The sequence below is a fragment of the Pteropus alecto genome, unplaced genomic scaffold, assembly GCF_000325575.1.
Source record: "Pteropus alecto unplaced genomic scaffold, ASM32557v1 scaffold161, whole genome shotgun sequence".
Taxonomy (NCBI): Eukaryota; Metazoa; Chordata; class Mammalia; order Chiroptera; family Pteropodidae; genus Pteropus; species Pteropus alecto.
In genome coordinates, this window is record NW_006432943.1 from 555,013 (window position 1) to 569,100 (window position 14,088).

A 14,088-nucleotide genomic window follows, 5' to 3' on the forward strand; every position below is an offset into this window, starting at 1 on the left:
AGAGAAAATACAGAGAGAATTTCAATATATATCAGAAAGTTGTCTTATTCCTGGTAATAAAAAGTGAATCACTTTCTGGGAGCAAGCTTAATGGGGAGTTTGAAAACAGTAAAGAAATTCTGCTGTGAAGAATGTGGTAAATCAGCAAAAACCACATGAAAGCTTCCATGTAGCCATGAGAGTTTAGGCTAGAATGCATGAATTATGTTGGAACCTATCAGGATGGTTTTGTGGCTTTTTCTTGACACTAGAAAAAGTAGACATGGACAATATCTAGGATCGAGGAGTGAATGGAATGTATGGCAGCAGATAATCAAGGTATGTGAGGAATTCTTTTTCACTAGTTTGCAAGCTTGAGAACAGGGGCTTCACAAAATGAATCTTCCCTTGTGCTAGAAATTGTTTAATAAAGATTCTTAAAAGAAAAAAAGATGGATGTATGAAGGAAATAGTCAAATAGCATCATAGGAATCAGGCTTGTAGAACCAGGATGGAAATAATGGCTGGAAGAGTTAGGAGATCACGCTGAGACAAAACTTTAAATAAATGAGAAGAGTAGAAGAATAAATGACTGGCTATGGACTTGAAGGAGAGGAGGCTGTGCATTGTTCTATGACAATATTTACCTGGAGAAGTAGGTATAACATATGAGATTCCTCCTTTGTCCAGCTTTGTATACAGTGAACATGAGTATCAAATAATACTATAATTAATGAAAAGAGTTTGGAATTGAAAATTCAAATATTTACCAGTGTTTGTTTTAAAAAATGATTCCGTTCAACCATAGTCTTATGGTAAAATAAATAAGATAATTTGTTTAAATCCTCTGGTTTAAGATGAATGTGATTGGAAAGAATCGCAGATGTCAAAACAATAGTTTTATCTAATACTATTTAACTTCATTGAACATAGTTAAATGATTACTTGAGAAGAATGGCTATTTTCAAGGGGCACCAAATAACTTTTTGTATTACTATTATAAAACCCCCATGCTAAAATTTTTGAGGAATTTTCCCAAAGTAACTTGACCAAATTACAAACCTGGCATTGCAACATACAAGTTGGCTAATGTACAGAGGTACAGTTTTACCTTACAAAGAAAAGTAGCTTATAAAGCCTATTGTATGACTGAAGCGCACAACTTCAGTCACTTGGATTATGCCATGCAATAATAACTTCACACCCTACATTAAATAAATTTGCTATTTAATGACTATTTCTGTAAATGGCTATAAGTTAGTAAATAAATTTTAATTCTAATTTGCATTCTTTGGTGATGCTTTATAATTGTTCTTTTTTTACATGTCCATATTCCCCCTCTCTCGCTAGCTTATGTTTTGTTTCTTTTTTCTTTAGTTTAGTCAGACAACACTAGTAAAGTTTTTAATTCTTGGGTTTCTTCTGTAATGTAACTTCGACAAACCCCTCTTAAAGAAATTACAATAAATCATCCTCCCTTGAGGAACTATTGGTCTATAAATGGTCTCAGTACCACATCTGCAGGGAGAAAGGGAATTGCCTTATGATGCTTTACTGCTTTATAGTAATAGGGGGCTAGCATTCCATATATAATGGATGACTAGGTTAGCAGGACTATTAAGGGGTAAGAAGACATTTTTTCCCCCTAAGATTGGGGTAGGGGTGGGTATCTATGTTAATTAAAGTGGTAGGAATCTTTTTTGTGAGCTTATTGTATTCTGGAATATATCTTTTAAAAGGCTGTTAGCCACGTTCTTTTCATGTAATGACATGACAGATATAATGAGATTAAAGTTCCCAGGCAATATTTACCTCTCAGTCATGCTTATAAGGTTATAATCAGATTAAAGTTCTCAGCCAAAATTTACTACACACTCATGCTTACAAGAAAGGTTAGCCATTGTAAGTATGGGCTTTCAATTTCTGAATTAAATAATAAATTTGACCATTTCAGGAATTATTATAAAATTGCATGTCCTTCACCATAAGTACCTTGCATAATTGGTTTATACAGAGTGGCACATTTTCCATGCTCACAGATCATTTGCGTAGGAGCACTTATTGGCTTTCTGAGATGACCTACATTAAAGCATCCAGTAAACACTAACTAGATAGAGTGTAGCTTTCCTCTTCTGTTCTGGTCTGCAGAAGGGTAGTCTCTAACTTTCCAGGAGCTGTCCTTAACATTATTAATAACTTTCCTTTTTGGAGCATCCAGACAGCACATATATTTTCTATCTCTATCTAAAAGTATATTATTAGCACTTTAGATTTGGTCCAGATCCTAGAAATGTGATATTAGCTGTGTGATTAAAACAAAACAAAACAAAACAAAACAAAACAAAAAAACCAACTTTTTATGATGAAAAGTTCTAAATGGAAAAGAGAGAACAGTAAAACCTCATTATCCACCTCCCAGCATTAACAAATCTTAATAATTGTTATTTTAATTAGAAAGTGCCAGACTATTATTTTTTTTAACAAAGAGATACTCCTAAGTATATAATACTACAAAGTTTTCTGAATGCCAAAATTCTTGAATGATGTGCAGTGGACCTACAAGAATGTTCAAATACACACTTTATAAAATGTACATGTGGCCACTTTCATTGCAAGGTTAAAACTCTAATAGAAAAATCTGAGCTTTCATTATTACAACTGCAAAACTAAATTTATTTGCCTTTTGTGGGATAAAATTAGACTCAATATCTAATTTCGTGGGTGGCAAGTTTCTTTTCTCAGCTAGTAATATTTAAACAAAACCCTCATTGTACAAATCAGAGTACTAGGGTCCACTTAGGGTCCATGATTATTCTTCATTTCACTAGACAATTTCCTTCTTTTGACTTCCTATAAGTACTTAGTTTGCAGATGTGGAAAATGAAGTTGTAGTAAAGAATCTTAGTGCAGAAATACTTGAGTACCAAAGAAAAAAAAAGAGAGAGAGAGAGAGAGAGAGAGAGAGAATAAAATCAGCCTGCATGTATATCATCAAATCAGAAGCACCTAATAGGGTGTGTGTGAATATATGTAAATAAACACATAAAACATAGAGGAATATATTTTCTCTAAAATACATTTTGTAGAATAGCAATGAGAAAATAAAAAGAAAAGGGGGAGACTACAGAGGAATGGCTTAAAGAATTAACATTTGGAGAGAAGTCTAGTGATAGAGATTTCATACGCACATGTTCTGACATTTGAAGGAAGCTTTTAATTTCTAGTACTATTTTACGATAATTCAGAGTACATATTTTTTGTCAGAATACAAGGTATAAAATCCTGACATTTTACTATCCTCTAACTGTAATTTGATTCTATAAACAAAAATCACTCCAACTCTAATAATCATACTTGACTCCACTTACATAGTAACAATAAAAAGCAGCTTTCCAATAGACTAGAATGTTTTGACATGAGTTCTTGACAACTGAGAGTCGCAATTTCTACCATCACTTAACCCACTTAACACTTTACACATATAAAGTTGTGGCATGTGATCAGGAACACTATGCTTTTTAATGTTTAGAAGATACGAAGATTTGCACAATATTCTGAATTTACATAAAACTATTTCAGATGAAATATTCAAATCTATAATCTTCACATTAAAGGAATCTAAGCCAGCACAAACTAATCTAAAAACACTATTTATAAGTGACACGTATTCAAGCTCAGACAAGTAACATGCAGAAAGTAAGACAGCCAACTGCAACATCAGGAATTAAATAACCACTTTAGCTTGACATTTCTTTACCTTAAATACATGACTCAAATTACAGATAAAAGTTTCAAGAAGAAATGCACAAAATGACTGGTTTTGTAGCTCAGAACCATAAAATTTTAAAACCTTGCATTTTTTAAAGGTTGTGAACCCTACTAAAATATTTCAATTTTCAAATAAAGTATAGAAAAACAATAATGTTATATATTTATGAATGAAGTGTTTTTCTCTATGCTTTCTTTTTAAGGGGTTAATCTCTGGAATTAGCTATTGCACCTTTTATATGTTCACTGGAGTCCTCTGCATTCTATATTATATCATATTGTAGGATATATGAATAGAATATATTCTAAAATCGCATGAGAGCTAGACATGATCAAAAATTTTAACTAGTAACTTAGGCAAGTATGAATACATGGAAATGAGGAAGAATATATGGATAAATGCTCAGTGAACTGTACATTAATTTAAAGATGTAAAATTTGTGCAGAGTAGGAATGGCAAAAAGAACGAATAGTCTCCAATTTCCTCTGTGGGGGTCTTGTGTAATGTAGTAGCCACAAACTTAGGCTATGACTTGCATCTGAGATGTCTGTACTGCTCTTCTAGCATCCTCCAGGATCCTCTGCTGTTATGACTTTACTGCCCTTTCTAAAGCTTTCAAATAGTACAGAAGTCTAAAGGAAATTGATTGCATTTGCTGTTGGTTGCTCAGGCTATGACAGACAAATAAGTGATTTTCTCTTAGAAATGGACAAAGAAGAGGAGAAGGAGGTAGGATTTCTCCTCACTATAATTCATCAGAGAATACTGTTGTCTCTCGTATCTGAAACAGCACCACTGAAGATACAAAATATTTAATATTAATAGCCACATTACAATACTCAGTTTAGATTAACAAACAATTATGAGTATCTATTATATGTAGATGTTCAGGCCAAATAACTGATGTCTACAGCAGGAGAAACAAGCTCTTCTAAACAAATAATTTCAGTGAAAAACACAGGTGACCATCTTAAACTGGGAAGGTGAGAGAAAGCTTCCTGATCCAGGCAATGCCTAAAAGCTTTGATAGTCTTAAAACAGAAAGCTGCATGAATAAAGACATAGAAATACAAAATGGCATGTAAGGAGGGAGGGAGTGAAGGGGAAGAGAGAGAGAGAGAGACAGACAGACAGACAATGTGTAAAAGTGTACATGGTGTTGGAGTGAGGTGTGAGATGGGAAGTGCTAAAGGACGACACTGAAAATATACGATCGTGAAGATCCTCAATACCATGATCTAAGGAGCTAGAATTTTATTCTGCTCAGATGATGGAACATTAAATGGCTGGAGGCAGAGAAAGAATGTATTCAAATTTGCGGGGAAATGAAGGACAAATTGTTGCTGCGAGATCAATTTAGAAAGCTATTTCCATAGTCCATGGGCAACAGAAAGAACCGACTAGGATGAAAAAGTTGCTGGGTTTTAAAAATTGCGATGATACCCATTGCTAGTAAGATCCATTTTAAACATATCAGTCCATGCTTCTTAGACGGTGTCTATGGTAAAACCAAATTGGGTCTATGTTAACTGTGTATGAGTTAGATTTAAATTAGGTACCTAATTTCTGATAAAGTAGCCTACGATTTCTGTGGACTTCAAAATCAAATTATGTTACTATGAATATAGACGATGGAAAATTTTTACTCGTTTCACCTTTAACTTTCCTTAGTGCTTAAAAATGAAATATTTCTTCTCAGTTGTATTTTAAAGAACAAGTAGCTGCACACCTTTTATCAAATCAATCTTTCCTCAGCTGAACATTAATAGTTTATACTATACTAACTTTATATAAGCCACATATAACTTCGTAAACTTAAATACAATATTCAGTTCCTCAGTTGCACTAGCCAAAATGGAAGCACTCAACATGTGGCTTGTAGCTACTGAGGTGGACTTTGTAGAGAGAGAACATTTCCTCCCCTGAAGTTCTATTGGATGATGCTGATCTTTTTATAATTCAACCCTAGAAACAGAGTAGGCACTTGATCCTTTCTGGCTAAGATGCTGGGTCCATCTATTATGCTCTTCGGAGATACAAAATATGTTTGCATCTTAGTAGTATAATAATTAAGTTATTAATATCTGAAATATATGTGATATTAGACCGATACCACATAAAATCCCTGCTTAAATTTATTTCCGTGGAAGTGATGAGTGAAATAGAAACTGGATATTAAAATTATTTAATTTAGTTATTGGAGTAATCTAAATAATAACTCAATTATACCTTTTTAAAATTCTATTCAGAGAAATAAGGTGAATAAAAACTGAATAGCTCATCTTGGCTAGTTTTGGATTTTAGAAAAGAGAGATAAGTTTTGAAGAAAATTTCTTTTCATAAAATGTCATTGGAAGTATCTTAAATGATGAACTCATTCCTTGCTTTTCTGAAATGTAACTATAAAAATATATGAACTTTCAAATTCGATCTTCTCATGGAAATCAAACATTAAGGTGCCTCTATAATGAGAACAGGCTCACATACTTGAGTGTTTACATATTCCAGTTGCACAACAGAGGTTAAGCTGTATTCACAGGACAGTCACAGAACAGCTAAACTAGGCTAGACCAGCGGTAAAAGCATTGAAAGAAAGAAAACAATATTTAATTTTGATGTAAAGTAGTTGACTTAAAACTCCTTAAATAAGTCATGTTTACCCATAATCACTTTTGTAGGATTTAATTATATCTGTTATGCATACTCTCTCTTCTAGTATTCTACAGAATGCAGAGGAGTTTTGACTGTTGGAAGCAAAATGCTATTCATGGTCCCCACCCAGGGTGTGGAGTGCTATTCATACTATACTCACAGTACTGGTTCCAAGTCAGTCTCTCGTAATCAGGAATGTGTTGCCAACCCAGAGAGCAAAGGATAGGGAGTGTGTGGTAATTATATCACGAGAGAGACAACAATAAATACTCCTATTAGAAAACAGACAATTTCTCAGATCTTGAGACGGAATAGAGGTGAAAAAGAAAATACTGGGAATAAGGAAGAAGGGAAAAGAGTAGAATAGGGCAGTCCTATGCTCGAGGCGAAAAAAAGAAAGCAATAAAAGAGAATGACATTAAAATTTAAAACTAGTTTTCATGAGAAATCTGTTGTTTCTTCTTGCCCCTTCTCCATTGCTTTATGTACGTAGAGTATTATCTGAAAGGTTGTTAACTTAATAATCATAGTAATAATCTTATATTTATAATTCTTTTTTAAAATTTATTATTATTTATGCTTACAGCACCTGGTCTTCCTAGGTGGTCTCCCATCCAAGTACTAACCAGGCCCGATCCTGCTTAGCTTCCGAGATCAGACTTCGGGCTTGTTCAGGGTGGCATGGCCGTAGACTGCAGATCATGGACTGTGGCTCCACTGGGGCGTGAACCCAGAACCTTCCGCATGTAAAGCAGACGTGCTAACCGCTACACTATGGAACCATGTCCTACATTTATAGTTTTTAAACTTCAACTACAGTTTCTGTCTTGGAATTGTTTTTATTCTTAATTTTCTTATTTTGTTCCCAAAGAAATCAGAGAACTCAACGCCAACTGCTGCTTTTTGATAGTTTACTCCCTTATCCCATCAGCTGCAGGATAACCATCTTACAGATCATACCTTAGTAAAGATCCAACAAAACGTAATCTATCACAGTGGAGCGTGTGACACAATGGAGCTCCGCCCTAACCCCCTCCAGAGTGGTTTACTGTCAAAAGAACCAAAAGTGCTTCATTTCGAACCTTTCTTTCATAACACCATCTTGTTTCACCGTATTAAAAATTACATAATTTTATTAGATTTGGAAGAGACTTAATAAGGGCTTTGTTAGGCTGTTAATTTAATGTCCAACTTCCCAGGCAGTAAAGAAGTTTTCCTGACAATGTATCTGAAATTTATTTGGTTTCTGCTTGAAATCAGAATAGCAGTAGGAAAAAAAACCTTATTCTGAGGCTCAAGAGACCTGGATTCTAAATACAGCTGTTAGTTACTAGTTTACTCTGGGCCTCTGAAAATGAGATGTCTGGTTTAAATGGTATCTATTTCTTTCCAGTACCAAACTTCATGATTTTAAGGTCTGATCTCCTTGTGCTGTTGGCTGGTTGACATTTTCGGCTGAATAGATGCTGTGGAGGTGATTTAGGTAAAGGCTTCTTTCAAGGGGATGGGGCTTGGGCTAAGGAAAAGCTATACATCTGAGGTTGAAGGAGACAATTGTCTTTCCTACTGGTTGAATGAGCCTTTCGTACATCCAAAAGGACAAGCAAATTTAGCAATTTCTTTTCTTCTGATGGTTATGTTAACCCAATAAACACTAGAACACATATTTAAAACAAAAATTAGGAAGTAACATGTAGTGAAAAATCCTTAGAATGGAACTCTGAAATCTGTGATGGAAATTTACGATCTCCCATAACGATGAAAACTCTATCATTAACTAGTTATGTGATAATTGGATATGTTATTAAATCTTCGCAAACTCAAGAACATGTGCTCTAAGACTTCTTTTAATTCTAAAATTGCTGATACCCAGTAGCAACTGCAAAAATTAAAGATCAAAAAAATTGTACAGAGCATTAGCAATATTTTAAAATGCTTTAAACAAGATTATTTTAAAGGAAAACGTGTACAAGAAAATGTACACATTAGAAGCATTCACTGTTCTGCTTGCTTTCTCACACATAAAAGGGACACTGTTCATGAGAATTAAATGAGATAAATGGGATTTATATTATTTTCTATTCTTTTTTCTTCTTTGCACACTACCAAAAATTTCTATCAGCAATCTGTACTTTTGCTCACACAGCTAACATAAATCACCTCACCTTTAGAGAGAGACATCCCAGCATAAAACCAACAAGTTACTCAACTAAATAACTCATAAGAATTATTGCTTTTGAATTCCAAACATCAAGCATTCCTTTCGAATAATGCTTTAGCCTAAAGCAAATATAATTTATTACTAACTTCATGTTACTGTATAATAATGAAGTTTATTTAAGGTGGTGTAAGCATTTCCATAATAAGCCAACATTTTCAAGGTGTTTTGTTTAACTTGGTTATAAAATATACTCTGGAAAAAAATGCACAGGTTCTTTATGGGAGCAAATGCTTTTGAAAACTCTTTAGTAGCAAAGAAAGATTTCAGAATGGAAACTCCTACATCAAAGAGTTCAAAGCATTTTTTAATTTTAAAAAGAATTATTTTTCTCTTCTTGTATCTCTTGTAATGAATCTAAAATTTCTAAATCTGGAAACCGTTTCATAACATGTTACCATTTTTAATAAATAAAGGTCTACGAAGATTATAAATTATCTTCGTATATAAATAAGCATATTTGGGAACAATTTGGCCTATTTGAGTTTCCTTAACAGACATGCGTGCATGCATGCATTACCTGAGAAAATAAGACATATGCAAACTAGGACATAATTGGCCTAATTGTCATTTTATAGGTAATCAACAAAATAACCTATTAAAACAAAACATAATAGATTATTGTAGCATGATTAAACAGATTAAGTACATTTTCGATAATGTTTGATTTCTTCATTGTTTAACTCTCAAACCAAGGTTCAATTGAAAAAAATACTTTCCTCAAACTCCACTAATCCACTAATTATTATTCATTTACTAAACATTAAGTCAAATAATCTTTTGCAATATGAGAACATTAGAAATATGTTAAGAAAATATATTATTCAATCTCTTAAATGTTAGGTATAGTCATCTATATTGATATCTATCTTCATTATATTCTGAGACTACCATGGTTTATCTAGTTGAATAACTGAGAATCTGGTTTTTGTTTTTTTTTTTCCTACGATGGGCAAGGAAATTGCTCATCGTAGGAAAAAAATGCTTTACGTAAATGCTCATGAGGTCAGGCTAAATTATTATTCATATGCTAGCTGTTGTGCAACATTAAATAGTCATAGAATATAACTTCTGAAAGTGGAGACTATTTTAAGATGCAGGAAGTACCTATTCTTTGCTGTCACAACTCTAAAAGTTTACTGATTAAACAGTGACATAGTGCATAAACAAATTTCTAAGTTTTTATTTTCTGTCTTTGAAATTCAGTTTTCAGATAAGGATTATATATGACCTTCTCATAAAGTTGGCCTATATTTTTAAAAATGTGTATATACAAACCTATAATATCATTTAAATGTTCAATAATTTCCTCCAAAACTTCAAGTTATTTACTACTTTGCAATTCCTGGATTTAAAAAAACAACTGCAATGTAGAAATAAAGCACAATGTAGAGAATACGTTCAGTTCCAGAACCATGCCTAACAGAACAAACCTTTAGCAGAGTGCTTTAAAGGTAATCTATGAATCAAAAATATCCTACTGGAATAATGACCTTAAAAATAAATATGACCCCTGGTGATGTCATTACTCTCACTGGACTAGAAAATACCCTAAAGTTCCCTTTAATGTCCCAGAGATTGCCTAGGAATATTAGATTGACAATGCTCTCGCTTTCTCTTCCATTTACTTATATTAAAAATAGCCTCTATCCAGATATCTAGAACACAGTTTTATTTCATTCAATATATTGAGCTTTGTGTGTGAAACAGGAATTTTTGAAAAAGAGGTTTGCCCTGCAAATAAGAATTTATCGTTTATGTTTTTATGCCTCTTATACTAATAATGCAATAATCTGATTTATTAATCACTTTACATTCATTACTCAATTAATCTATTTTTGTTAAGAACATTTTACAGATGGGGTAACTTAAGAGTATAATCACTCTTAGGCCCAATTGCTGAAGTAAGGATCACGTAACTCCCGAATGGACTAAATAATTCACACCTAGGCTCTCTGACTCTAAATCTATAAATTTAAATACTATGATTTTAAAACTTCGTTACAGACCAAATAAATTATAATCTCCAGGAATTATGTACCAAAATTTGTTTTCTGAAGCTGGTGGTTTGGGAACCACTGCACTATCTTCACACAACCCTGCCTCCCTAGGAATGCTGATTTCGATTAATTTTATTTCATTTCCATGAACCAGTCCTTTTTGGAAGGCCTGTGTTGCTGTGGAAGATTAAAAAGAAGTAGAAAACATGGCTCCTGCCCCTGAGAAGCTTACAATCTAAAAATACACTACCCAAAATTTTGAGACTTAGAAGTGACTGGACTGGGCATGTTTAGTAGGGGTGACTTGTGGAAGCAGTGCACTTTGACTAGGGTTTTGGTGGAAGGGAGAACAGAAATTGATAGAGAAGTAAGACTAACTAGGGTACAAAGGTTTGGCAGTGGAAATAAGACTTGTGGAATGGTTTAACAACCCTTCTTTATTTCAAGACACAATTTTAAACATTTCAATTCTCTCTTGAACACACAAAATTACTAACCTTCTACATTCATGGCTTCTCTCAGAACCTGAAGTTTCTTTTGTCTCTCTCGGATTCGGTCCAAAGCACTTGATATTGCTGAGGAGGTGGGCAATTCTCGTGTGTGAAATATAGGATCCATTTTCTGAGGGCCAAAGATATCCAAGGCTATGCTTCCATCTGAGTATCTTGCTTCCTTTTTTCTAGGAGCAGTTGAAGACCGCACTGCTACTGCCTCAGGGAGACAGTGTCGATATCTGCAGGTCTCCCCAGAAGAGAAGTCTCTGTCAGCTGTGCAAAGCAAGTCCATGGATGAAGCCCAGATCTTCTTCTTGGATAGGACATCGGAGCCAGGAAGAGCTTTTTTTTCTGGGCCACTAGTTTTGAACTGGTAAGGAGGGCAGGTATTTTCAGAATCTTCATGTCCAGAATTATTATCTGATGAAATGTCCTTGAAATAGTCTTCCTCATCTTGTGTATCTCTGATGGACAGAAATCCCATAGATTTACTAAGCCCTTTGTTAAGAAAGGTCTGATGAGAGAATGGAGACTTGTGTATGTCTAGTACATCAGAAGTAGAGCTTCTTCCTGGAATGATAAGAATCTATCATGTATGCACAGAATTTTTAGAAAATAACTGGAATGTAACCTTACTATTGAAAGTGAAAGCTGTGGCAATTTTCTAATTCTCCAAATGGAGGATCAGAGATGAAATGGAATGGTGGTGGTGGTGACAGTGGAAGTGAAAAGAGATTCTATGTTTGTATAACTTTTCATTGTCCAATATTTCTTATCTAATAAAATCAATAATATTTTCAGCTCACTTTTTTGTGTAGTATTTTATATTTATCAAAGGTGAATTATTGGTTTATAAAAACAGATAAGTTTCTGACACTATTCGCTTCGATAAAATATTACCCGTGAAGTAATTTCAGATAATAATAGAATATACAGTTTACCCTTTTAAATTCTAAAGGTATAATTCAAACATGTATACTTCAATATAAAGCCCTGGTGTTTTCTGTTCATTTAAATAAATACGTTTAAAGAAGAAACAAAGAATTCTTGCTATATTTTGGATGGAAAAAAGGTTGTAGCATTTTGAATTCTTAAGTACAAAATTTTTATTATAATTAGATATATTTTCTGAAAATTTTATTGTTTGAAATCCATATAATTTGATTGTGTTTAAATTTGTAAAAAACTTAATTTTTTCATGGCAGACCATCATGTACTAATATAGTTTTTCCTCTGGAATACAATGTATCAATATTCGTCAATTAGAATAAAGTACCAATTCTTATTTATTCTTTAGTCATTGATATAGTTAAAATCAGTAAGCCATTTTAATTTTTTTAGGCAGCAGTCTGTAAATGCATTGACATGGCAAAAATGCCCAACCCTACATTAACTTTTTTAATTCACAGTTTAACAAGAAAAAGATCACATGTATGGCTCTACTATTGAAAAAGAAATGTAGAAGAACACAGTTCCTGTGTGACCTTCAGTGATCCCTCTTTGATTACCTTTCTGCTATGTATACAATGCAAAATAATGACTGAAACCTTCTTTTGAAAACTTCAATTGACTCTTCAGGGTAACATTTCTAAGCTTTAATTACCTGATCACAAAATTTACCTTAAAAAATCTTAGAAAAGTGAATTCATTCCAGAATGGCAACAAATACTTGCTAACTTGAGAATCAGATTTGAACATTTTGCTTTTCTTGCAACCGATCCTTCCCTGAACATGGATCCACTTCAAGTGCATACAAGGATAACAATATTTGGGGCATGTATCACAAAGAATACTGAGAAATGTACCATACCACATCCAGACACAAAGATTGCCACAGACTCTAACTTCTAATCTAATTTAAAGATTATAAACAGATGTCTATGTTACAGTATTTTAGGGGTAAATTATATTCTTAAACAAACGACATATTGAAACTCATTAATTTAAAATTTTATTAAGAAATAGAGAACAGAGATATTCTTGAAAAAAGATAGAATACATTAGAAAAAAATATGAATTGTAAGGATTTAAGGATCATGCAACCATAGTTAAATTCTACAATGTCTTCTTTTACTACTTTGACTACCAGGAAGTAGTCAAAACTTGGAGAAAAAGCAAACAAGTGAATATTCTGGCAACGCCATAAATTCATGGTCGACCACCTTGGATACTTGATATCATGTGTTAACGGTAAGTTCACTCACTTTCCACAACGACTGCGTCATTTTCCCTCATTCTTCAAATTTCCCACCTGAACTCCCTCTTCTCTTTTACCCAATGATCCTGTCTCATCTGCCACCAAGAAAACAGAAGCTGTCAGAAGAGAGCTTTCTCATTTTCCCATGACTAATTGTACACATCTATCCAGGTCTGCAAATCTTTTCCCTGTTGTCTCAAAGGATGACTTTTCTGATCAATTGAAGGCCAATTCCCTATACATGTTCAATTCCTCGCTCCTTTTACTTTATCAAAGATTTTATTTTTTTGGTTAACTTCTCCCCTCTCTGCTTACATCTTCATTACTTGCCCATCATTCCCATTAGTATGCAAACATGCTCTAATGTTCCCATCATAAAAACCAAGCTAAACACAACCTTTCCTTATGTTACAGCGTTTCCCTCTAGTTACCACATTTCCCTCTAATTACTGCTGTCTCCAATTTCTCAGTTTCCATTCATTATTCTATCTACTTTAGCCAACTTTCAACTCCTCCACACTTTGGCAACTCTCATCATGTATCATAAATGACCATTTTACCAAATCTAATGGACACTTTTGTATCCGCATCTTACTTACCTCTCTCAGCAACAACAGTTAGGGATAACAATCCCTTAATGAATCACTTTTCTCTTTTTACAAGCCTTGGTTTCCTCCTACTTCTCAGACTGCTCATTCTTAGTCTTTGCTTTTTCCTGTTCCTCTACTGGATATCCAAATGTTGGATTTCCTCATGTACCAGTTTTGGAACCCTATTTT

The 14,088-nt window shown here is 33.6% G+C and overlaps 1 protein-coding gene and 1 pseudogene across 11 annotated transcripts in view; both read right to left on the bottom strand.

The window, feature by feature from the left end:
• The window catches only part of PTPN13 (protein tyrosine phosphatase, non-receptor type 13), a 260,232-nt gene that overhangs the window by 78,925 nt on the left and 167,219 nt on the right, over positions 1-14,088 (bottom strand). For 10 of the 11 annotated variants that reach the window (XM_015586042.2, XM_025043825.1, XM_015586045.2 and 7 more), the window contains exon 7: positions 11,116-11,682. The exons of the other annotated variant lie outside the window; for it this stretch is intronic. In XM_015586042.2, coding sequence (XP_015441528.1) covers positions 11,116-11,682 — 567 coding nt within the window. The remainder of the gene's footprint in view (positions 1-11,115; positions 11,683-14,088) is intronic. 11 annotated transcript variants of the gene reach the window in all.
• LOC112476334 lies at positions 6,978-7,093 on the bottom strand (annotated as a pseudogene).